We start from the raw sequence: 27134 nt of genomic DNA on the forward strand, positions 1-27134 counted from the left end.
CCCGGGATTCAGCGAACTCCGAAAACTGAAAGTTTTCAGAGTTTTCTGCCGAGAACAAGCGCCATCTTCAGACATAACTTGTTCTCGGATCCTCGCTCCGCCCTATGGGAAGGAGTTTCCGGGGTGCAAAGATCCGCCGCCTCCTCACTACCTCCCCGGTGGCTGTGTGCATGCGTAACCCGAGGTCACGCATGCATAGCCGGAACAACAGGAAGCAGGTAAGTAACGCAGCTACAGAAGTAGCTGCGATACTAACCACCGGGACAACTGCTTTTCGGAGCAGCTGTCCCCTCACCGGAGCAATGATGAATTGCTCCAGTGTCACGTTTCCCCGCTGCGAGTTGGATACTTAAGTATCCCTCGCAGCGAGTCCAATACTTCATCCTCGGAGCCTCATACGGCCTTCGATGATGAATAGGCCCCACAGTCTGAGAGAGCAGAGCCGGCCCTAGCCCATTTGGTGCCCCCTAACAACTTCCCATACCGAGCTGAACAGCCCCTCAGGAAAAAACAGGCGGCACTCTTCATTAGGTGCTGTGGACGTTTGTGATTTGTGACAATATATGACTTTTTTACAACTGCTGAGGAGTGCCACCTGTTTTTTTCCCTGAGGGGGCTGTTCAGCTAGGTATAGGAATATGTTTATTATTCCTTACTTAGGAGGGCACCCTCGAGATTACCAGTAAATTTATCCAGATTGCTATATATATATATATATATATATATATATATATATATATATATATATATATATAATATGTGTCGAAACACCGGACTGGCACTCTGCTAAACCGATTAATACATGCTCCTGTGCTTTATAAAGATCAGGTGAGGAAAGATAGATCTGAGTATCATCAGCATAGAGATGATAATGGAGGTCAAAAGAGCCGATGAGTTTACCTAGAGAGGACGTATAGAGAGAGAATAGGAGAGGTCCAAGAACAGAACCTTGGCGAACACTTACTGTAAGAGACTTCTTCACAAGTCTCCAAGTGCTGCTGATTTGTTCCATACATATATATATATATATATATATATATATACATATACCCACACATATATATATATATATGTACATGTATATACATTAGGGATGTGCAGGCTCGGATAGGTTCGAGTTTGCACGTGGAGTTCGGATTTTTCCCTCCAAAAAAACGGAACTCAGAACGAGGCAAAACGTCATCTTACATGGACGAACATCATCATTCCTTGTCTTTTGTCCAGGAATGATGATGTGCGTCCATGTAAGATGACGTTTTGCCTCGTTCTGAGTTCCGTTTTTTTGGAGGGAAAAATCCGAACTCCACGTGCAAACTCGAACCTATCCGAGCCTGCACATCCCTAATATACATATATATATATATATATATATATGCCCACCCCAACATCCCTCTCCCAGCTAGAGATAGACCAACTGCATACATGCCGACTATCTGGCTGCCCCTTCCAGGAGGGAGCAGCCAGATCGGCATTACTGGGGGGGCATGGCCAGCAGACGGTGGCGGGGCCGGCAAGATGAAAAGTTTTTGCGGGTGGGGCGGAGCCACGCGAGCGCGTCATTTTGGCCCCGCCCCCGCTACACTGCCGATATTACAGGCAGTGTGAAGCGGAGGGGCGGTGCCAAAATGACACGAATCACGTCACCGCCCCCCTTCGCTGCCGGGAGACTTGCGGTGGGACAGGAGGGGTCGGCGGCAGCCAGGAGACTTGCCTGCTATCCCGGGAGGTCAGGAGCGGCACCCGATTTTCGGGAGGCTCCCGACAAAATCGGGAGGGTAGGCAAGTATGACTAACTGACCTGGCTGGCTGCCACCTTCTTTATTTAAATGATGGAGCGCTGCGCAGCTAATGCTGCTGCTTAAGATGCCGCCTGGTCCGATGGCTGGGCGGCTAAAATGGAGGCGGAGGTGGAGCCGTGAGTTGTCACTCACGGCTCTGCTCTGCAAAGGCCCATGGGAGGAGTGGACGCGGCTGGGCATGCGCAGCATCCCCTCCCGCAGCCATCTTGTTTCCTCCTGTAGCCAGAATCAGCTTCTGTCCAGAAGCTCATTCTGACCTGGCCGGGTCACCTGACCACTGCGCTGTCTGATCGGAGCTGAGCTCTGATCACGGCAGCAGCAGGGAAGGGGGAGGGGCCGTGGCAGAGCCCTGGAATGCCCCTAGGCATTCCAGTCGCCTCTAGGCATTTGCCTATTATGCCTATGCCTAGGGCAGGCTCTGAGAGAGAGACACACTATCAGTGTCCATTAATTGATTTAAATACTAGGGGGCAACCACAATTATTTTTATATACCGTATTTACATAGGACAATTGTTGGCACTCTCGGCTATCCAAACATAAATAATATACTCGGCCCAGTATACATACATCCACAGCCCGGCAATCAGGTCTGTGAAAAGCATTCAGGAGCATATATGTAAGGACTTTATTTATTTCAATGGGGTGTAACGAACTGAGCAATCCTAAGTATCTATACCAAATATATATGTATTAGGTTAAAAATAGTTTTAATTTTATTTTTCACCAATCTGCTCCATTGAACTGCAGGTGACCTCCAGTAATCATTTTATTTCGCTTTATGATGATTATAAGATAAGAAAGGCAGATAATATGCAACGGAGATTATTTATTATTACCAGGATACCGCTGCCTGGGGTTATCTCAGATTAATAAATAATCCTTTGTGTATTAAATGTAATGAAGCTGCGTCTATACTCTATTATCAGCTTTTGGACAGAATCCTTACTTCTGCCTTTGCATTGGGCATTTTGCAATTTGAAGTAATTGACTAACTTTGCAAACAAGATTTCAAGGACTCAAGCAAATGTCAATAATAATTATTATCAAATACACAATAGATGCCTATTTTTAACGCGAATACCACAGCTCACTATCAGATGGCCGGTCTGCGCGTCACATTTATTTACTTTTATTAAGGGAAACAAAAATCTTGACCTACGTGTTAGTAAAGCGCGCTTTCTGCACGTGCTGCGTCGGATTAAAGAAATGGATTACAGTTGGCGTAAAAAAACACTATTGGTGACAAATACCACCATTTAGATTTAATTTAAATATATATACACTGTACTCACTAAACACATTATTTAAACTACATATAAACTTTCCATTTATTGTTTGCTGAAACTACACAGTTAACTCAATATTCCTCTTTGGCATGTTTGCACAATTACTGTAAAAACCATTTTCATGAGTATTAATGATAGTATGAATATCCCGGAATCGGTATGAAATAGCGACAGTCGGGATCCTGGCAGTCAGAATCCCGATGACGGGATTCCGACAGGGTTAACATACCGACACTTGTTGGTCAGTATGCTAACCCTTCCCCTCTCCCTACCCTAACCCTCCCTCTTTGGTGCCTAACCCTAACCTCCCCCCTAGTGCCTGAACCTAACCTCCCCCTCTCCACACCCTAAACCTAACCCTCACCCATTAGTGCCTAACCTTCCCTCCAACCCCGTTACTTACCTTCTGCATCCTGACCAGCGTTGTATCCTGGTGCCGGTAATGTAAGCGTTGGCATCCTGACCGCCAGGATGCTGAACGTATAACGAACATCCCATGTAGTAGGGATGGCCAGAAACCATCGATGGTTTGCCGCTGGGGGTCAATGGTATTACTATCGATGGCTGGGCTATGATATATATATATTTTTTTTGCATACGGCACTTGCCCCCCCGATGCGTGCCACTTAGCATAGGTTATATTTTTGCTAATTGTTTTGTGAGCACACACACACACACACTCACATTTGGAATCGATAACTATAGTACTTTTAATATTCAATTCAGTTACACTCACTTTTATGAAGTTTATTTATTTCTCCTATATTATATTGTCAGCACCTGGTCACTAATTGTGTTCCTTATTTTGCTAAATGTTGTTGAAGATGGAGAGTGCTACTGTGCAGACTCCATATTGCTCCCCCAGAAAGTCTTCATTCCCTGTACCAAGATGGCCACCAAAGATACTACTGCACATAAGGAGCGCCATCTTGTGACTGTGTTAGAGTGCCACAGTGGGAGATGCAGTGCTTCCATTTGGCTCCTTAGAGACCCGTTATATATTGCTACCACAACAGCTTTTCCAACAATCCTGCACCACTACCAGGTGTCCGCATACACTCACCGGCTGGAGCCCTGTATTACACCCCATTCCGCTCCATCAACCAGTGTGTACAACAGTGAGTACGGCTGTACCCATTTTATCATCAATTAAACCGCTCCACTGTTTAAGTTACTGGGCTGTTCGTTGTCTCAGGGCATCCACTAGTATGTACAGAAACTCTGCCACATCATCAATCTGTACATTTCCAATAAATCTGACAAATCCTCCTCTCCACAAGATTCTCCTCACTTCCCTTCTACATCCGTTGACTATGAAGAGATAGCCAACCCTGCTTCTTCTATAAAGGATGACATCATAAGCCTTAAATCTCTCATCATGGACCTCACGGAGTCCCTTCAATCCAATGCTGACAAGGCCATCACTTCTATTAAAACTTATATTTCTTCACTTGCAACCTGCACCTCTCAGGATACCTTACAATGAGTCCAAAATTAAATAAACAGAGATTTAGGATACATTAGCAGTGACCTGGTGCTGGAAGACCTACAGATAAAAACTTTAGAGTTTAGGACGCTGCATTGATGTGTCCCACAGTAGTGATGCCCATCGATGATTCTCCGTCAGTGGATTCCTGCCATCGATATAAAGTACCGATGGTACCATCGCTGGAGACCATCAGTGGTGAACCATTCAATGACCATCCCTACCATGTAGCGACAGGAGGATACTCAGTGCTGTTTGGAAACCAACTGTGATATCAAACTGTAGGAAGTATTAGAGCATAAACTATACAGCATCTAATTGGTTGTTCACATGAGATCATAAAGCCACAGGACAGCCGTCACCCACAACCAGTTTCCAATTTCCATAGAAGGAACACACATTTGCAAATGATTTTGCTGAATGAGGTTTCTGTCCATAACTGTACGTTGTGATTTGGCTTTTATTCAAGTTTTAGTATTTCAATTCTGCATGACAGGTGCAGTTGAAATACTGCTGAAGTTCAAATTGCCTGTCTGATATTGCTCAAAGCCTTCTTTCTTCATTATAAGGGGAATTTTCACATTCCCTTCACTCACACCAAGGTGAGTCCCCCACATAGGTCACTCATCACCTGCTCATTTCAGCTGGTCCCTGTGCTTGTTATTATATGTCGGGGCATCTTATCGTCAGAGGGGAGGAGGAATCCAACGCGTGGGTAAAAATGCCGTTAGAAATAAGCTGAGCTGAGAAGGACCACCCCCCCCCCAGAAAATCAGGTGGGCTGGTTTTACATTTAGGGTAACTGAGTGCAAAACTAATCCTACAGACATTACCATTATTACAAAACCTGCGAGGGACAAAAATCGGCTCGATTTAAAGTTCACTATTTTACAGAGCAAAAGCAGGAAGAGGATTAAATGATTTTTTTTATGCTCCTTTCCAATGATTAATATGTGACATCAGGAGTCCTAGAAGACTCGGGGAAGATTGGATTTCAACAGCGAAGGAAAAAAAAAAAAAACAACTCTTGTTTCCACAATGAGTAAAATAACAGAAATTATTTGCTATAGAAGTAGATCCAACATTTCTGCACCTGGAATGTGCTAAAGAGCATCGCTTGCCTTTTTCCCTGCTAGTAAACAGGTTTTATGGCTGAAATTGAAACAGCAGGTGTTTAAATCTTCCCTTAAAAAAAGATTTCATTGTTTTGAAGTAGCATGAAATGTATTTTCACATCACTCTGAAGTTACTGCTATTAGAACATTTTTTTTTTTTTTTAAATATCAATTTTATCCTTCTGAAAAACACGAAATATCTTTCCTATTTTTTTTTGTATTTTCCGATCGCCTTGTGTACTTCTTTGGAAAGCAAAATAAATCGTATGTACAATAAGAGTTTGTGATATACAACTTTTTTTCATATGTGTACTTCACAACCACGTGGACAATTCATTCCACCTATGTGTGGTTCCATGTCTATGAAAGCCAGGTGCCCCCTGCCCTGCGGTCGCACCACCCTAGTTACGGCCCTGATGAAAGCTGTCACATGGGCAATTGAACAGAAAGGATGATATTCCCCATATCAACCAATCAGACATTAGTTTTAATTTTCTTAAGAGCACTGGAATAAGTAAGAAGCTAGGTGTTAAATTTACTAAAGTGAAAGTTTTTAGGAGTGAGGATGTTAGCAACCAGTCAGATTCTAGCTATTATATTCTAGAAGGTGCTAGTTAAATGTTGAGTAGAATCTGATTGGTTGTTATGGGCAACATCTCCACTTCTAAAAAGTCTCACTTTAGTAAATTTACCCACAGAACTTGATTGGTTGCTATTGGGATTCTTCACATGTACCAGTGGAACAGTTTTCGTAACCCCCCCCCCCCTCTCCAATGACTTGCTCTCTACAGTGTGATGTTGTAGGAGTCAGGCATTAACGGAGAAGATAATTGCATTATCTTCACCGTTAACCCGTTCCTACATAGCTGTGATACTTAACGTTAGTTTCCGCATGATTTAACTTAAATTATGCTTTTTGCATAGACCCCATAGGGGCCTATTCATCAACACTAAAATAACGTTTTTAAGGACATTTTCCTTAAATAACGTTATTTTGGTATTCATGAACAGACTTGGCACAGGAGATATCACAGATATCTCCTTGCTAAGTTCCCCTGCGTTAATTTCCACACTCCCCATACATTAGTATGGGGATGTGGAAATTGTGGTATTCATGAAATTCCGAAAATTATGAATTTTCGGAATTTGATGCAGTTACTATTCGCCACTGTGAGGTGGCGAATAGCAGAATCAACTTACCTGTATCCGCGTGTGCAGGTCCCCCGACGAGTCCCTCCGGCACTCTGCTCCGTCCTCAGGCTCCGGAGGCTCGTCGGACATGTGTGCTCCCCAGCAGAGCACAAGAAAGTTTTGAGAAAAAAAAAAGTTTTTTTTTTTTTTTTCTAATCTGTCATGTGGTCTGCTGGGAAACCACATGACAGACCAGCAGGACGGAGCCGGAGGCTGCTGCGCGGACATATAAGTCGGGATAGGGGAGGTGAGCGGGGGGGGGGTGGGGGGGTCGGGGGGGTATACAAACTTAACGCATCTGTAGGCAGTGCTGCGCATGCGCTGGTTTTACAGATGTAACAGCGCATGCGCAGCACTGTTTCCAGATGCGATAAGGTAGTGTATGCAGGGAAAAGTATCTATTTCCCGAAAAGCTGTCATCGCAAAAATGACAGCTTTTCGGAATAGATACTTATGGAGAGGTGGAATGATGAATTCCACCTATAATTAGGTAGAACTCCATGCGAGTTCTAAACATAATTATCTCTAGAGAATTTTTAGGTTTAATGAATAGGCCCCATAGTCTTGAATCCATATTTGCCTACTTTTCAAAAAGCATTTCAGGGAGATTGTGAATGCAGCACCTATGAGGCGGCAGTAAAGTGTACTGTTCATACATGCATCACCAGTGCCACTTCCATGCGGTGTCCCACAGGGTTCTATACTATCCCCCATGCTTTTTGCAGTATACATGCTACCATTGGGTGAAATAATCAGACGTCATGGCCTGGTCTACCATTGCTATGCAGATGATACACAACTGTACCTGTCCTTTGCTCCAGGTACAAAGGACCCAATAACAACCCTAAATGGCTGCCTAGCTGAGCTTCAGGAGTGGATGAGAGCCAGTTGGCTGCGACTGAACCCTGATAAAACAGAGGTCCTTATGATAGGTCACAGGACAGGGCTACAGCATAGCCAACCAACAGGACTTACGCTTGGGGGTTCAGAACTACAAAACACTAAACAAGTGCGGAATCTTGGTGTTGTCCTGGATAGTGGCATCTGACACTTAAACATCAGGTGTCAGCCACAATCAAATCCTCATTCTTTCATCTGAGGAACATAGCCAGAATCAAGCACTTAATTCCCTCAGAAGATCTGCCTAAAGTCATACATGCATTTATATCATCACGCCTAGACTACTGCAACGCCCTCTACCTCAGTCTCCCAGCAAAAGAATTACACCGCTTGCAGGTGGTACAAAATGCAGCTGCCAGGCTATTAACAAACCAGCCACGTTCCAGCCACATAACACCCATTCTCTACTCCCTTCACTGGCTGCCTGTCAGATGGCGAATTGCTTTCAAGATTGGATTAATAACTTACAAAGCCCTTCATGACCATGGCCCAGGGTACCTGAAACAGCTTCTGATTCCTTACTGTCCCACTCGATTACTGCGATCCATTGACGAAGGACTATTAACAGTACCTAGAATCTCACAGAATTCGTCTGGGGGTCGAGCGTCAGTTTTGTGGCTCCAACCTTTTGGAACTCACTTCCCTGCACAGTTCGAGAGGCCTACACTCTAGAATCCTTCAAAAATAGACTCAAGACTCACTTATTCACCCAAGCATTTCACTAATGTCCCTTGTTTAAGCTTATTTTCTATTTTGTACTGTAAATGTAAAGCACTTTGAGTCATTTAGGAGAAAAGCGCTATATAAATAAAATTATTATTATTATTATTATTATTATTATTATTATTATTATTATTATGCCTACTCTCCCGGAAGTCACGAGAGGCTCACGATTTTTCGGGTAACCCCTCGCACCCCCGGTAGAGTAGGCACTTCTCCCACATTCCTGTCCACTTCCTAGTGAAGTGAATAGAATGGGGAGAATTTCCATGGCGATCGGGAGTCTCTGAGTACGGGGTGCGGCTTAATGACGCGATTCCACAAGAATTATGCATTAATCACGGCAATTTACTGTGAAAGGAGGGGCTTAATGAAGCGACACACCACACCCCACCCCCATCGTCACCCTCCTGCTTCTCCTCCCCAGGAGTAAAAAAAAAGTAGTCCAGTATGGTACTGCTACATCTGAGTGGCGTGTACTGCTACATCTGAGAGGCGTGTCATAAAATTGATTTACATAAAAATGTAAATGAGCCCCAAAGCAGTTGGTAAGATCTACATGTTGATAAAAACACAATGATACATTACAGAAAATGCATGTAGCCATAGGGATCATTGTGCCTTTTACCCAATGCAGGGAAATTATACTAATGCTCCCATATGAATCTATATATCTCTGTTTTTTTCTTTTATATAACAAACTCATAATGGGGATAAGGTGCAATCAGGGAGATTACTAGACTCTTCAGGGATACATGGAGATTGCTACTATTTCAGGGAGAGTTGGCAAGTATGCTTAAATCGCTACAGCAGAGTCTCAGCATTGTGGCATCTAGTGTCTAATTACACTTCCCCAAAGCAGACAGAGAAGAATGTCGGAATGTGCTGCATGATGACATTATTTTCCTAATAAGAAGTTATGTGAAGTGATTGATATCATAATCTTTCTTCCATCATTTCAGCCCGATGTCTTTTCCAGCCACCAAATGACTGTACTGCATTATGTAATTGGTGAAAATATAAAGTGATAATTGTGTCTATTCATCAAGGAGGTTTTTTTTGGAAGGAATTTGCCTGTTTTCATATTTGTGCCAGAAATGTCATTTTGTCATTGTTTCATGTCACTATTTGTTTGCTAAATAATCTGTAAGTAATGTTCAGAGTTTGCACTCCCATGGGCCCCTTTAGTCTATATTACTTGTTACAGGAATGCTGACAGTTTAATTCATACTTGCCGACATTTACCTTTTCCTCCCCGGGAGAAGCCCAGGAGGAGAAGTTGATGGGAGGTGTTGGGGATGGGGTTGGACGGGTCATGTCATTAACCCCCGCCCCCCACCGTGGTACTTTGCAGCGAACACCGCATATTTAAATAAGGGGCGAGGCCAAATTATGCGAATCTCATAGAATCGCGTCATTAGGTCACGCCCAATACGTCAGGCCCCTCCGATCTGCAAGAAAATTCTGCCCACTTCACTAGGAAGTGGGCAGTATGCGGGAGAAATGCCTACCTTTCCGGTGGTGCGGGGGGTTACCTGAAAAATCGGGAGCCTCCCGCGACTTCCGGGACGATAAGCATGTATGGTTTAATTTAAATTTCTAAAACTTCTGAATTGTTTTTGTATGCATGTTTAATTTTGTGTTCATTCTCTATTTTAAAGGGCTACGGATTATATATAAGTAATTGTTGTTATTATCATTGATTTGTACCTTGGCACAGGACAGTGGGGAAAGCAGGACATGCATAAAACTGAAACAGACAAGGAACACATAGTAAGCAAAGGCTTCAAAATCAAGCGCAGGGAGGGCCAAGCTCATGGCCCCTTATAATCTAGTGATAGCATTAATAATATTAATAGCTAGTGTAAGCAACATGCCTCCTTTTGGCTATTTTTAGGAGTTTGCCCTAATGCTCTCCCTGTCTAGTTACATTTCTATTTCTGGAGAGTGTCTAGTCTGAGACTATTTATTAAAAATGTACGGCAACTTCCCCCCAGAAAATAAATTTCTTTACCGCTGCGATTTGGAATGCCTTTTTGGGGCAATTTAACCAGACAATGGTACATGGGCTTCAAAAAGAGCCATCTCAGCAAAGGCTAAAAAGTCCGTCCCAGATGAGCTAACAGTACACAAGCTCACCCATCGGGCCGCACATATGGAAGCACTGTTTAAGCTTTGCAATGTTGTTTACCATAGGCTGCAATGGCTAACACCATTTAAAGATGACTTTAAGCTTTCAGAGCTGGTAAATGGGACTTTTATGAAGTCCCATAGCTTTAGGGACTGCAGCAGGAGTATATCAACTATATTACCGTAAATGTATTTGTATCCAGAAAGTAAGTTTGTCTCAATAATAAAAAAAAAAAAATCTAACTATATAAATTCAGGGGGTGAAGAGTGTAAAAATAAAAAACAGTGTATGAAGTAAAAGATGCAAGAAGGTACATACATATAAGCCAATAAAATCATCAGAAATTGCACACTGTCCTTTAATTATAGAATCCCCCCCCCCATGATCCAAAGATTACGGTTATGAATTCCCATAGCTTTAGGGACTGCAGCAGGAGTATATCAACTATATTATCGTAAATGTATTTGTATCCAGAAAATAAGTTTGTCTCAATAACATAAAAAAAACATCTAACCATATAAATTCAGGGGGTGAAGAGTGTAAGAATAAAAAAACGTGCATGAAGTAAAAGATGCAAGAAGGTACATACATATAAGCCAATGAAATCATCAGAAATTGCACAGTGTCCCTTTAATTATAGAATCCCCCCCCAATGATCCAAAGATTACAGTTATGAAGTCCCATAGCTTTAGGGACTGCAGCAGGAGTATATCAACTATTGCATCCCTTTGGAAAATGGTTCAATTTTCTAAGAATTGGTGGCATTTTTTAGCATACGTCCCTACACTTTATTGAGAGCGGTAACATCTTACTGCAGGGGTTATTTCTATGGGCTGCTACTTCTATTTCCATGCTGAGATGGCAATAGCCAGGGCCGACTCGAGCCAATTTTTTTTTGTAAGTGGATATAGATTTTGGTGCCCCTTAGTGGACCTCCATCTCAGCTCACTCATTCCCCCCATGAAGCCCCTCACAGTCCAGCACCCCTTATCACAGCCCCTCACAGCCCCCCTCATCACAACCCAGCACCCCACATCACATCACCCCATCACAGCCCCTCACAACACCCCCAATCATAGCCCCTCACAGAACCCCTTATTATCACAGCCCAGCACCACTCATCACAGCCCCTCACAGCGCTCCCCCATCACAGCCTCTCACAGCACCCCTAATCACAGCCCCTCACAGCACTCCCCCATCACTGCCTCTCACAGCACCCCTTATCACAGCCCCTCACAGCACTCCCCCATCACTGCCTCTCACAGCACCCCTTATCACAGACCCTCACTGCACCCCCCCATCACAGCCCCTTACATCACCCCTCATCCCAGCACCTCGTAGTCTCCTCATCACAACGGCTCACAGCACCCCTCATCATAGCCTCCCTCATCACAGCCCATCACATCTCCTCTCATCACAGCCGCTCACAGCACCCCTCATCACAGCCCCTCACAGCACCCCTCATCACAGCACCCCCCATCACAGCCCCTCACTGCACCCCTCATCACAGCACACCCCATCACAGCCCCTCACTGCACCCCTCATCACAGCCCCTCATAGCACCTCTCATCACAGCCCAGCACCCCTCATCACAGCACCCCACATCACAGCCCCTCACGCACCCCTCATCACAGCCCCTCATGGCACCCCTCATCACAGCCCCTCACAGTCCCCTCAACACAGCCCCACAGCACCCCCATCACAGCCCTTCACAGCACCCCCATCACATCCCCTTACAGCACCCCCATCACAGCCCCTTACAGCACCCCCATCACAGCCCTTCACAGCACCCCCATCACATCCCCTTACAGCACCCCCATCACATCCCCTTACAGCACCTCCATCACATCCCCTTACAGCACCCCCATCACAGCCCTCACAGCACCCTAATCACAGCCCCCTCCATCACTGCCCTCTCCATCACAGCCCCTCATCACTGCCCTCTCCATCACAGCCCCTCATCACTGCCCTCTCCATCACAGCCCCTCACACTTACCTGCCGGCTCATGTCCTGCCCTGAGCAGTGGCAGCAGAAGACTGGTCTGGCGGTGCCAGCGCCCTCCTTAGTGCTGTGTCACACCTGCGCAGACAGCTGTGTCACAGTGACACAGTCTGTCTGATGAATATTTTTCTAATTTGTATGTTTCAGGCGTGGCCGAGACAGTGTGCCCTCCTCCATGTGATGCCCTACTCGGCCGCATACCCAGCATATAGGTAAAACCGTCCATGGTAGAAGCAACACCATGGCAATCCTTCTTAACAAGTCTTCCATGGCTAATATTTTCTCTGGCAAGGTCTATCCCCATGGTGTGTTGCGAGACGCCCTAACTCAGGCAAAGAAAGGCTCTGTCGCCATTAACAAATAGACCTGATTGTGGCTTTTTTTTTTTGCTGTTTAACAGACTTACAGCTATATGTCACTAATGTCTAACATAAGCTGGACTGTTACCCTAGTTAGACAACATCAACCTCCAGATTATTACACTTGCTCATGCTCTCCTTCAAATTTGACTAAATACATTAATATACTGTGCACTTCCTTTTGTCTTCTATGCGTTTCATCAAGGGTTGTATGTCCAAGCGCCCCTGATTAAGCTGTTTGTGGTTTTTATATTACCGTAAATGCATTTGTATCCACAAAGTAAGTTTGTCTCAATAAAAAGAAAAAACAAACATCTAACTATATAAATTCAGGGGGTGAAGAGTGGAAAAATAAAAAACAGTGTATGAAGTAAAAGATGCAAGAAGGTACATACATATAAGCCAATGAAATCATCAGAAATTGCACAGTGTCCCTTTAATTATAGAATCCCCCCCAATGATCCAAAGATTACGGTTATCATGGCGTAATTAGTTTTATGCTCGCCAGTCTTTCTATAAAGGGCAGCAATGGGCACCATTCTGCAAACATGTGGTTTTCAGGTTGCTGTGTAGGTCTGGGACGACTAGAGGACCCAAACTTCTTACTGATGGCACCAGTGTGTAACAGCTAAGGTTACCAATCTTCAGTTCTTTGACGGTGCAGGGGCGCTACTCTCATAATTGTGACTGTTACAAGGCGTCATCTCCTTTTTCATTGACTTGTATTTGGGTTTAATGAGTGGTCTTTTAGGAATCACGTTAAGCTTGTTAGCTGGTAATTACCATGGAACTCCAAACGTTAAAGTTTTTGCTTTCATCTTCTAGGAAGGAAAGAAGAAGTTTGACAAAGAGAGTGAGAAATATTACTCAATATTAGAGAAACACTTGAATTTGTCATCAAAGAAGAAAGAGGCCCATTTACAAGAGGTAAATTGTTCTATGTGTTTTCTTGAGTTGGCAAGAATTCAAATGCAGATTCCTAAGTTAAGTCATGAGTCTGTGCCTACTATGTAATTGTGTATTTGGAAATGGGAATAATGTTATCTGGGCTGATGGGAGTACAGGAAAAGTGTGCTAATATTTTTTTTTAGATGCAATGGTGCATGCAGTCCAATATATCACAGTTACTTAGTCATTGAGTGAGCAAAAATATACTCTGAAATAAGAAAATATAATTATTCTAGGCATTCATTATATTGTACTTTATAGTTCACAAGTGGTACTGTACCTTTATAAAGTAGACACAACATTTATGATTCAGGAGAATATTTATTAAAGGGAGGTAAGCCCACAAACCTGGTGAAACGGGTGTTTTTTCGGAGGAAAAGGGACTTCTCTCTATTTACCAAGCCCCCAACCAGCAATAGTGAAGTATGGGGAAGGCTTTTTAAGAAGGACAGTGGCAGTAAATGTAACACACGGCTGTCCTATAGCTGTCGCCATCTCAGGATACTAGAGAACAGAGTCTCGCAGAAATGTTATATTGCTTGGGTAGCTACCCAAATGAGTCCTAGGATCCCAAATGCAGAAAACATAAATAAGGTGGTGCACTCAATAGACTTAAAACAAAATCTCCAGGGTTTATTGACACAGAAGCCATAGCATCATACATCAACATTTCAGTCGTAATAAAATGTGACCCAATCCCCTCTATATACCAATGTTACCCAGGTAAAACACCCCCCCCCCAATCATTCAAAAAAACCCTCATATAGACAAAAATTGCGCCAACACGCGCCAAAACTGGATATGGACACCAACCCAGAAACAATAACAATAAAGTGGAACGCAATCAAACATATATTAGAAAAATAGACATGTATAGAAAATAATACATCAATAGAAGTACCTGTGTATGCTTAATCTAATATGATAATAACCCCCGATCGGCACTGTACTGGGGATGGCCATCGATAATTAACTATTGATGATTAACTGCCGATGGTTTTGCCATCATTCTCAGAGATGCAATGGTTCTCCACCATCAATGGCTGACTAGGACCCGATGATTGATTTTCTATTTCTGACGACACAGAGCTTAGTCCCACCACTGATTCTGATTAGCCTGATGCCCGCTGTGCCCCCTCGGCAGCGGTGGCCATCAAGTGTTGCAAACCATAAATAGTTCACCATAGATGGTTTTGTGCCACTGATGGCCATCCCTATACTGTACACAATTTAGCAGCCACCGCATAAAAAAGAAGCCAGGAGAGACGGATGCTTTCTCTCGGTGAAACGCATGTAGACGAATGTGCACTGGCCTTGGTAGTCGGCTGTTAGTTCCACGGTGAGAAGCACACTGAGGCGTACGTTTCACAGTGGAACGCAAACAGGAACTCCAACTGGGTTTCTCAGTCTCTCCACAGTGAGATGCAAGTCAGGGCCAGCACTATATTGTGGGTTGCAGAGTAAACAACAGCACACATATTTTATCATTACCATTGGAATATTGGAATAAATAAATAAATGGAGCATATATCAATGTAGTATAGCAGACACATAATCCTTGTCATATATATAACATTACATTCATGTAAATAATCTAGAGGATCAAAGACTTTATAGATGAAAAGTAAAAATATAATATAAATGTAGAGACTGACAACCAGCAGCAAAAACCTGAAAAAAAGGAAAAATTGAATAAAATTTAAAATAATAAAAAAATACTGAAAGAAAAATATATAAAAATTTTTTCTAATATCCTGAAGAAATTCTCAAAAAAATTTACGTATCATGAAATAAATCAAGGTGTTTGCCTCTTTCAGATTGCTTTAATTTACTCATTTGTACTTGTCCTCCTCTATTGTAGCAGTCACGTTAAACAGCCCTTCTAGTCGAGTTTACTTATGCCGAGCGTATTTTCATGCACCTTTCTCGTCACATATGCATCTTATTCGCAATGCTATGCAAATAAGATGCACAAGCAGACTTTGCTTTGTGTTGCTGGCTTTGAAAGGCCTTTATTTCAGATAAATAAAAATAATAATATATTATTTAAATAAATATATATAAATAAATATAAATATTTACATTTTTTTAATGCATTTCAACTGCATTTTTATCTATCCTGTTATGTTCATTTTACGCCCTCTTTGTATGTCATCTTACTCAGATGCAGTATTATGTTAAAGGCTGAAAATATAAATCTTGTAATTTGTTATTTCACATACAGTAAGAGCACATTGTGTTTTGGCTATTGCTTCAATTTTTCCTATATTTGCTACCATACTTCGTATCTATTACAGCATATTATAAGAATACACATTCCAGACAAGTGATAACATATAGATACGCAATGGAACAAGAAGTACAATTTAGCTTTTTTCGTTTTTATTTTAATGTTTTTTTATTTTGTGAGAAATCTTACAATTCCCATAATAAAGCTTTATTTAACACGTCTTCAGAAACAAGTGTGCAGTATGCAAAAAGCTGTATTGAACAAGCCTCTAATTAGTTTGGCTTCTATTCTTTAAACATACACGGAATTCCAAAATATGGCCACTTGCCCAGCAAAGTGCAACTGTTGCTTGTTCTAAGACAAGTATGCCAAATATATGATGATTTATGCATCAGTTTTTCAGACTTGTGTCTTGCCACGTAGGCATATAATTATGTTACAGGAGTAGATGATATGTTCCATAACTCTGATAGAAGCCAGTAAAGATATAAGTGCTCTTCCTTCACTTCATACAGGGCTGGCACAATTCCTTTAGGCACCCTAGGTGCCCACCTAAACACACACACAGGGCATTACGTCCTCATTCCTGCTGCTTCTTACCTCGGCAGGTGGGAAGTGCAGCGACATCCTCTGCTCCTTAGACTGGGAGGAGACTGGGAGTTTGGAGCTTGGCTGTAGGACCATTGGGAAGCTGGAGTTTCCATGATTGCTGCTTTTGATTGATCCTCCAGATCAACTCTCTCTCCCCATTTGCAGTGATAGATAGCCCTAGTGTTCACCCAGGAAAAACCAAGGTAGCCATCCATTAAAATATATGGGTGTATGGAGCAGCGCATGGGTCTAGCGTGAATGACGCCCCTCTTATAGTTAATTTTCACACAAATACTATTTTCTCCCAAGACAGTCATCCACATGGCTCTTTCTATAAAATAATAGAATGTAACAAAAAAACTCAGCAGCTCCGATAAGAGCTTACCCCAGCAAAGGGTCTATAGCAGTGGTGGCTCCAGAGGTGGGGCTGCAGCGCAGTCCAAAATTCAAATAGGGGAGCCACACCAACTGCCAGTGAGTCCCGGCTGGCAATGATTGGCAGAGTTTGAAATGGCAGTTGGTGTGGCTCCCCTATTTGAATTTTGTACTGCGCTGCAGCCTCACCTCTGGAGCCTCCACTGATTTATAGTAAAGTGATGTGATTGCTATCATTTTACTTCCAGGTCCTAACCTGGCCTATTCATTAGAGTTGGCTATCATCCATAAATGGTTAGCAACCATAGATGGTTTGCAACCAATGGCCAATGGTTTTGCCATCAATGGCGGAGATCTGATGGTTATCCAATATCGATGTCAGACAGCAAGACAGTATTTTTTTTTCCACAATGCTTGGAGCATAGAACTTAGCTCCGGGACCTGCTGCTTTACTAAGCACCACCCCTTTCCTGATTTGCCAGCAAAGTCCTGCCTCCCACTCATGCAATGTTGCTGCACTGATGGCTGTCGATGGTTTCAAATGGCACCATCAATGGAGACTGTTGATGGTAGAACCATGGATAGCCTGCTCTACTACTCACTGTGTGGTGCATGAGCAGAAAACAATTTGATGCAGAAGGGATGGGCGGAGAATGGAGTCTGCCAGCGGAGGAGAAGATCCCTTGCTTGTGATGCTGTCCAGCTTCATCGTCTGACGGCTTTTCAGAGCTTGATGAATTAGTCCAGAATGCAGTCCTCGTTGAAAATTATTTGTTAGTCTGCTTTTGCTGACTCGGATACTAAAATATGCTTAAATTATGCAGAAACAGCAGTTTGCTCTCACATATCACTTAGGTTATTTCATTAAATATATATAAAACTCCTAAAATGCAGAAGCACAGTTTTAGCACTAAGAACATATTTAGATACCTGTCAAACTCTGTAGTAATAAAAATTCTATAAACTAATTCTAGAATAAAGTAAACATGAGGTTCTTAGTATGCATTTTCCCCAAATTGTGGATTCCCATCTACTGCAACAAGGTGGCCTTCTTCACAGGTTAACGTCCAAAGCCACTATAAGGTATAACAATACTGCCACATATATGTCAGTGCTCCCAACCATAAATTGCGCCGTCAGTGGCCGTTGGTGGCCATGATGTCCCTCTTGCTTTGCTCTGTCTGGAAGGAGATAAATGATTAGAACCAAACAAGAGCAAATATGGTGGAGAATGGGTGTTATATTTGGTGGATCAAAGCAAACAGGATTTACAGCTTATATAAATCTATCTATTCTCTTAAAGTGGGAGGTGTACTAAGCCTAGGGGAGAGATAAAGTGGAGAGAGATATACTACAAACCAATCAGCGCCTGTCACTTTACAGTTTGTGATTGACAAAATGACAATTAGGAGCTGATTGGTTTGTACTATAATTCTCTCCACTTTATCTCTCTCCAAGGTTTAGTACATCTAACCCAAACACTGCCCGCGCACCTTCAGATCTCATTGGTTCTAGCAAACCATAAACCCCCAACCAACTCCTGAAACTCCAAAGTGATAAGAGAACACAAACCTGGGCCTTTAACAGCATTATTCAGCTCTCATTTATCTTTTGGTTGAGTTGTTTATTGAATTAAAGTATTTGAAAATTGTGTTTGTTTTTAGACTGTCTTGGTATAACATATGGCCTGATTCAGAGACCCGCTCGTAAGAATCCGTACGCTCGCTCTGAGCGATGGTCGCACAACTGAGCATGCGTATGGTTCGCAATGCGCGTGCGCAAACCAGTCATTGTGGTCGGAAGTCGTGTGCTCGTAAAACACAGAGGGGCTGCTATTTTGAGTGACAGAATGTGCCGTTTGTGGGTGGTAACGGGAAGGTGCTTGAAAACGGGGGAGTGGTTGTGCGAACGCAGGCGTGCCCAATGGTCAAAAGGGCGTTTAATGGGAGTGCATAATTAGCAAAGGAGCGCCATCGATCACGTCACTTGGTTGTCTTTTAGCCTGAACTGCTCGCAGTGATTGTGGGAAGCAATTCCTACCTCAAGCGCTGAGAGCAGTTCAGATGCCGTTCGATGTTCCCGATTAGTCTAATAAAAACAGGAGATGACGTGATTTGCGAACGGCAAAGGGGCGTCTTGAAAAAATAGCGAGCGCATTTAGTGGACGCTCGCACAGACATAGAGGCATCAACAAACCGCAAAGAGCGAGTGCTCAATTTAAATATCCGGCCCCTTTTTGAGAGCGAGCGGCCGCAAATAGCATCCGACTCTGAATCAGGCCCATAGTTGCTTGTTCTCCTGGAATGTCAAGGGCAAAATGATGCTATTTGGCCACCTATACCTCCCACCTGAGAACTAAGCACCTCCCATCTGAGACCCCAACCAATTATACTGTGATCACAGAGTTTGATACTCTAGGGATCCCAATATTGTTACTCACAGCCCATGGGATCTGGAGAAGTCTCAGCGCATTTTAGCACAGTCTGGTAATCTCTTTAGAAAGCGGAGCATGCTGTTTCTGTAATCTGTATCTGACAGATCCTTGTGTATAGGAATTATGCAGGGATTTAGTAGTGTATAGAGCGTTTTTTTTCTGGGTCCTGTTTATCAAATTAGATATGTCCTTAAAATATGCAGAAATGGCTGTTTCCACAAGTTTAAGGTAAAAGTAAGTACCCTGCCTACAGTATTTAATGCCGCAAGAAAGGAGCAGCGCTCACAGCAGCCGCCCCCATAGCTTTCTATTTAAGAGGCTCTGAAAAACTTTCATTTAGCTGTGGTAGTTTACCGCGGGATAATTGACTGCCCGGGCTATGCAGTTAGACCCGAAGCACGGCCGTCTGCAGCACTTATCGGGATTTTTTTGTTTGCAAAGAAGCTATTCTGCAGATAATGGTGACGGGTTGGGAACGTGATCCCACAATGCCGGCAGTCAGAATCTCGGTGTCAAAATCATGCAGGTAAGTAATTTAACCAGTGGCGGCTCCAGAGGTGGGGCTGTAGCGCAGTCTAAAATTCATATAGGGGAGCCACACCAACTGCCAGTGAGTCCCAGCCGGCAAGGTTTGGCAGCATTTGGGGTGACAGTTGGCGTGGATCCCCTATTTGAATTCTAGACTGCGCTGCAACCCCACCTCTGGAGCCACCACTGAATTTAACCCTTCCCCTAACCCACATTTCCCACAGTCTAACCCCCTCCTGCAGCCTAATCCCAATCCCCCCTGCAGCCTAACTCTTACCTTCCCCTCCCGCAGCCTAATTCTAATCCCCCCTGCAGCCTAACTCTAACCCACCCCTCCCGTAGCCTAACTCTGTCACCCTAGTGCCTAACCCTCCTCTCCTGCAGCTTAATCCTATCCCCTCTGTGCAGCCTAACTCTAACCCTCCCCTCCTGCAGCCTAATCCTAATCCTCCCTGCAGCCTAGCTCTAACCCTCCCCTCCCGCAGCCTAATCCTAATCCCCCCTGCGCAGCCTAACTCTAACCCTCCCCTCCTGCAGCCTAATCCTAATCCTCCCTGCAGCCTAGCTCTAACCCTCCCCTCCCGCAGCCTAATCCTAATCCCCCCTGCAGCCTAACTCTAACGCACCCCTCCCGCAGCCTAACCCTTCACCCTAGTGCCTAACCCTCCTCTCCTGCAGCTTAATCCTATCCCCCCTGCGCAGCCTAAATCTAACCTTCCCCTTCCACTAGCCTAACCCTAACAGTCAGTGGCATACGCAGGATTTCCAGAGGGGGGTTTCCAAAGGTTTAATTTTAGAGCGAGTGTGGCCTGTCAATGAAGAGGGCATAATTAGTACTTAACCAGCTTTAGTAAGCATCATACAAAGTGTATTGTGTGTAACAATTCCAGCATATACAGGACCAGTGATCACAGTAAGCCATTAGATGCGCCAGTAGGCCATCCTGCCTGAGCTGAATGTATTTATTTTAGATGTGGGCACCATTCCAGACTATTGGAGCAAATCCGGGAGCCTGGAGGAGCAGCAGAAGAACCTAGCACTGCCCTGGACATACTGTATATGTACATACTGGGCTCTATAGCAGTGCATCCCTAACAGTGCATGTTTTCCAGATCTTCTAGTTGATGCTCAGGTTATTTATTACATGCTGATACATGTTAAAAGATCCACAGGTGGTGCTAATTATTTCATTTGTGATACTGAGAAGAACATGCAGCACTAGTAACAATCTATTATATTACTATTTCTATTGTGGTCATGGTGTGGGCTGGGGAGGGGGGTTTCCAGGCAGACGGAAACCCCCCTGAGTTTGCCTATGCTAACCATCACCCGAGTGCCTTTCCCTAATACTTACCTTTGGGATATCAGATGCCAGGATTCCGGCGCCGGGATTCTCAGCGCTGACATTCTGTGCAGCGGGATACCAAATGCATCTCATGCTGATGTGGATGTTTGTATTTGTATAAGAATGGAAAGGCAAAGGTATGCAGAGACTAATGAAGTGCATCACTCATGTAATATAGCTAAATGACACAATATGACAGATTTTATATGTGGAATAATTGTCGGCACGCTCAGCAGGAGCAGTGCCAGCACTAGCACAACATAGGGGACCAGCAGACTAAAAACTGAGCCTGAGCGCAAGGCTTGTGGTCATAGACGGTTACTGAATGCTATAGCGGAACAGAGAGTGAGCAGACTTGTTCAGTCCCACATATGGGCAACAGTGCATCAAATGACAGATAATGTAAAACAGGGACCAATTCAGATATCCTCTCAATGAACAGCTTGCTGCATATTGAATCGTACAGGCTACAGAAGCAGAAAGCCTGTCCGCACACCATTGCTATCTGCTGCAAACAGGGTGAAACGTCTCCAGTTTGTTCAGGATGCATCACGTTTCCAATGACACCATGCAGATGGTAGGGTCAGGATATGGAGACAGCAGCATGAAAGAATGGATCCTTCCTGCATCGTCACCACTCTTCAGGCTGGCGGAGGCAACATTATAGAGATGTAGTTCATTGTATTTGGGCTAATATTCCCCACAAAACATACCAACACTTAGTAGCATCCATGCCTAGAATCATTCAAGACGGAATAAGGGCAAAAGGTGGCCAATAAAGTACTTTATTGGCCACCTTTTGCCCCGTGGTCATAGTAATGTGTCCTCTCAGTGCACCACCAGTTTGTTGTCACAACTAACATACAATCACTGAGGTGGCACTGTTGCTATTGGTGCACAAAGTGTTTTTTTACACTTGCTTCTGAAACATGTAAAATGTCAGCTCCCCGTATTATTAAGAAGACCAACAGAAACATCATGTTCTCATAATAAATGTTACGCATATGGTTTACTGTTTATTTAAGTAACAAGAAATGCTACTTATACATATGAGGTCTTTCTCTTCATCTGGTAACATTAGTGTCTGTGAATTTGGCCCAGGGAATTTGTTCTACAAACAGTGCTACATGCTTTCCATAGCAAACTTGCCGAAAGATCCTATAACTAAACAAATGAGATTAGTTCCTCATGGTGGTCCTCAGAGCTACATCCGAATTACAGTAAAGTTGGGCATCCAGTTGTTAAGCATATCCTGTTACGTTACATAAGACTTAGGTAGCCTGTCTCTGGGGTTGATGCTGTGTCAGCCTGGGCTGTGATCGTAAAAAAGCAATTAGTGCAAAGTTGGACAATAAGATGTAAGGCCTCTTGTGCACATTTTGTTTTGGAAAAAAAATCTGTATTTCGTGATAAATAACATGGTCGTTGTCATCGCAGCTAAATTTGGGCTTTAATTTAAAATCCGTGCTGGAAATCTGATACAAATTCAACTATACAGTGAGTTTGGTTTTGATACATTTTTTGTTTGTGTCTGCAAAAACTTACCATCACTGTTTAGTAAGAGAGTTATGCAAATGTTTGGTGCGGAAGGATGCTCGTATGCACACGTGGGTGATCTACTAAAGGTTTGTTTGCAGAAATAGTCATCAAAAATGTTTTAGTGACTCGCAGGTCGAGTTGCCAGTCGCGAAATCTATAAGGGCAAATTGACTTATAAATCACTAAGTTCCTGGAATTGTAGCCAACTCTTCCACCACCCACTAGCCAGGACCATTTCTCAGGTGAAGTGGGCGGGGCAAGTGGCACGAAGATGAGAGTCATACTGGCCTCAATTATAATGCTCCCGGCTCCCTGGAAAAGCAGGCAAGTCTCCTGGCTGGCTGCCGACCCCCATGCAACTACTACACAAACCCCCGCAGCAGGGAGGCCAGTGACACGATTTGCGCTTAATTGCGTCATTATGACCCCGACCCCTGCTTCACAATGCCGGTAATCTCAGCATTGTGTAGCAGGGGTGGGAGCAAAATTATGCAGTCGAAAAAGTGGTCACTGAAAATGGCACACCACCATTTGTCGTCACTCCGGAACATTCCTTTCCATTCCATATGCACCTTAATGCCCCCAGTAGTAGTGCCCCTTATGCAATGCCCTAGTAGTAGTGCCCCTCATGTAATACCCACTGTAGTAGTGCCCCTTATTCAATGCCCCCTGTAGTAGTGCCCCTTATGCAGTGCCCGCAGTAGTATCCCTTATGCAGTGACACTTATATAGTGTCCCCAGTAGTGCCCAATATATAGTGCCCCTTTATATAGAGCCCAATATACAGAGCCCCCAGCCGTAGTGCCTTTTAAACAGAAGACACACACACGCACACAACACATATAATTTCCTTACCAGAATCCCCGCTCCTGCGCCCGCCGCCGCTGTCCGCTGCTCACGTCCCGCTCAGCACTGTGGGAGCCGGAAGGCGGAGCTCATGAGTGAGCTGCAGCCCACCTCTGGCCCTGGGTGCAGCAGCCAATTAGTCTGTCTGACTCTTATTGGATTTAGTGGTAAAACAAACACACCGCCACTGTGTTTGTTTTAGTGTATAGTGCAATGGACCGCACGTGCCCTTGATCGCGGTCAGCAGCTGGTGGCGCCCCCCCACGACGGTGCTTGATTCCCCCCCACACATGTTATGCCACTACTAAATGAACTTCCTCCCCACTCCACATCTGGGGCATCACTTTTCAAAAACACACCATCTCTCATTGTCATACGGACTCAGCCTTATCTACAAAGCTCTCCTGAATTCCTCCTTTTCAATCAGCCTTCAAGTTTTTAAATGCTCTTGAAAATCCACCTTTTTCTAAAACTCACCCTACTCCCAGTCTACCTTCTGTGCCCCTGCTTTAGGCATGTGCAGTTTTCCCCACTGCCCAGTGCTGTGGAGAACTATGGGGCCTTACACATCTACATTGATAATGATGATACTTAGCTAATGTTTGGTTGCCAATGGTGCGATGACCATAACACAGATGTGTTCCATATGTCATGTCCTACTCAGTCACCAAATATGAACCCAAGGGAGACCGTATTCTCTGCCACCATCAAAAAAGCGCTGGATGAGTGACTTTTTTGTGGGAGAATACTTCTGCATCCCTACTGCACAGTATCAGTCACGGGTAGCCCCCATGACATGGAGTTGTATTGCATTCGGTGGCCTAGTACTCTATTACTTTACATTTTTTTTTTCTTTCTATATTTTTTCTACTAACTGTATTTGTTGCAAGCTCCAATAGCAACTGTGCTTGAATCAGTAGCATATGATGCTCTATATTGTTTTATTTAATGCAAGGGATAATAGTTCTCAAGCCTCCTATATTGTATCTTTCGTTACATACATTAAAAAGAAGACAGCTGTCAGTTGTCATTGTTAGATCATTTTCTCTCCTGCTGCAAAAACAGACCAAACAATTACATTTCACTGTAAAATACTGTACATGACTGTTCCTTACCAGCAAAGATGACTAATGGTCACTGCTGTGTGTACTTTTCAGCAAGTTGCCCACAGACTTCAGCTCTACAACGTGATCTCTTATTTAATTTACAGGATTATTGCACAGAAAACCAGAAGTTGTACTGACACTGACGTAGCTTACCATCACCTGGGGTCTGTGAATAACTTTGTTAGTCAATTTTTTTTTTTCACACTTGAACATCTTAAAGATATTGGATCACATTATCTCGATTCAATGGCTCTGTCCCACGTTTTTGTTTCTTGGGGTTTGAAAGTTGGGAAGACGTAGTTGTGAAAAAAAGATGACTAAACCGCGCTGGCATAAAGTACAACAATATTATAAATAATCTCTATTTAATGGAACAAACAAATCATTCACAGTTTCACATATAAACACTGGGCCTGATTCAGACCCGCGAGCGCTGAGCGCTCGCAAGCGGGTCGATGTTGGCCAAGTGCACATGCGCACAAGGGAGACGGCTCCGTTATGCTCATGCGCGAGACCCGCATAGCGACGGGCAAGCCGTCGCTATGGGTCTCGCTACAAAGGGGGAGTGCTGTCGATGTTGAGTGACAGCACGCCCCCTTTGGTGGGCGTGCCGGGGGCGTTGCTGCCCAGATGGAGGCGTTCCCATGGGAACGCCTACCGTCTGGGGTCGGCCCCACTGACATCACAAATGATGTCAGTGGGAGTGCTTTTGGCTCTGATAGAGCCAAAAGCACTCCAGGGCCCTACCACAAGGGTCTCGTCGCAAGCCCGATGGTCGCGATGGTCTTGACCATCGCGACCATCTTTTTGGCCGCTCGCTATAGCTGTGGGTGGTCACCCACAGCTATGCAAGTGGCCAGGAGGCCGCTCTAAAAAAAGAGAGGGAGGGCACTGATTCAGAGCGCACGGTCTGAAAGAGCGTCCGGCTCTGAATCAGGCCCACTGTACCACAAGTTCATTAAAAGGCTTAAAAGACAAATATTAAAATATTAATTGCAGTAATCTATTTTCACTATATCTTTAACACCATATATTAGTGTAAAGGGGCCTATCCATTAGCAGATCTTTCTGAAAGACAAAAGATTTATCTTTTGAAAATTCCTGGGGCTGCGGTGACAGATATCTGTCATGTACATGACAGATTTTTGCGAACGACAAACGATATTGCATGATATCATTCTGGGAGTGGATTTTTTTTTATGTTTCTCTTCATTTTCATTTTTAAAAAATCGTTCGTCGTTTACCGCGACAGATATTTCTAATATCTCTGAGCGATAAACGATAATTGACCAACATGTTGGAGAGACAAAAGACCAAATTTGTCGGCCGTGGGAGTGCGCATTTTTATCATTCAGAGCCTATTCATTAGCAGATAAATTGAATGACTGAACGATAAATCGTTCATCGTTCAAATTTATCTGCTAATGGATAGGCCCCTTAAATAGTAATGTCCTTTGTAGCTTTAAGGAAATACTGTGTCCAAATCAACATGGCTGGTATTGTATATAAATATGACCAGCAATTATCTCTGTAACTTAGTATCGAGTACTAGTTCCATATAAAGATGAATTTCTCTTACCTGCTTCTTTGATTATAAAGTAACCGGATTGCAGTGATCAGTGTGAACAGGGCTAGTGTAACCTGTACTGAGGGGGTCATTCAGACCCGCTCGCGAGCGCAGGACGCTCGCAAGCGGATCGATGTTACCCCAATGTGCATGCGCACGACGGAGGGAGCTCCGTCGTGCGCATGCACGAGACCCGTACAGCGACAGCCAAGATGTCGCTCCGGGTCTCGCACCAAAGGGGACGTGCTGTCGATGGTGACTGACAGCACGCCCCCTTTGGTGGGCGTGCCGGGGGCGTGGCTGACAGACGGAGGCGTTCCCATGGGAACGCCTACCGTCTGGGTCCGGCCCCACTGACATCAGATAGAGCCAAAATCACTCCAGGGCTTGCGGTCACCGAGACCCTACCGCAGGGTCTCGTCGCAAGCCCGATGTTCGCGATGGTCTTGACCATCACGACCATCTTTTTGGCCGCTTGCACATGCTGTGGGTGGTCACCCACAGCTATGCGAGCGGCCAGGAGGCCGCTCCATTTTTAGGTAGGAGGGCACTTATTCAGAGCGAGCGCTCTGGTCAGAGCGTCCGGCTCTGAATCAGGCCCTGAGTCCGGACCTCAGTGCGGTAATATCAGTTC

At 44.1% G+C, this 27134-nt stretch overlaps 1 protein-coding gene across 1 annotated transcript in view; it reads left to right on the top strand.

Moving 5' to 3' along the window:
• ARHGAP42 (Rho GTPase activating protein 42) overlaps nt 1-27134 on the top strand; it is a 332632-nt gene that overhangs the window by 189126 nt on the left and 116372 nt on the right. Inside the window, exon 5 of the mRNA XM_088456728.1 lies at nt 13817-13918. Within this exon, the coding sequence (XP_088312854.1) occupies nt 13817-13918 (102 nt within the window). The remainder of the gene's footprint in view (nt 1-13816; nt 13919-27134) is intronic.

Source organism: Taudactylus pleione, unplaced genomic scaffold (assembly GCF_031769625.1).
Source record: "Taudactylus pleione unplaced genomic scaffold, aTauple2 ptg000711l, whole genome shotgun sequence".
Classification (NCBI taxonomy): domain Eukaryota; kingdom Metazoa; phylum Chordata; class Amphibia; order Anura; family Myobatrachidae; genus Taudactylus; species Taudactylus pleione.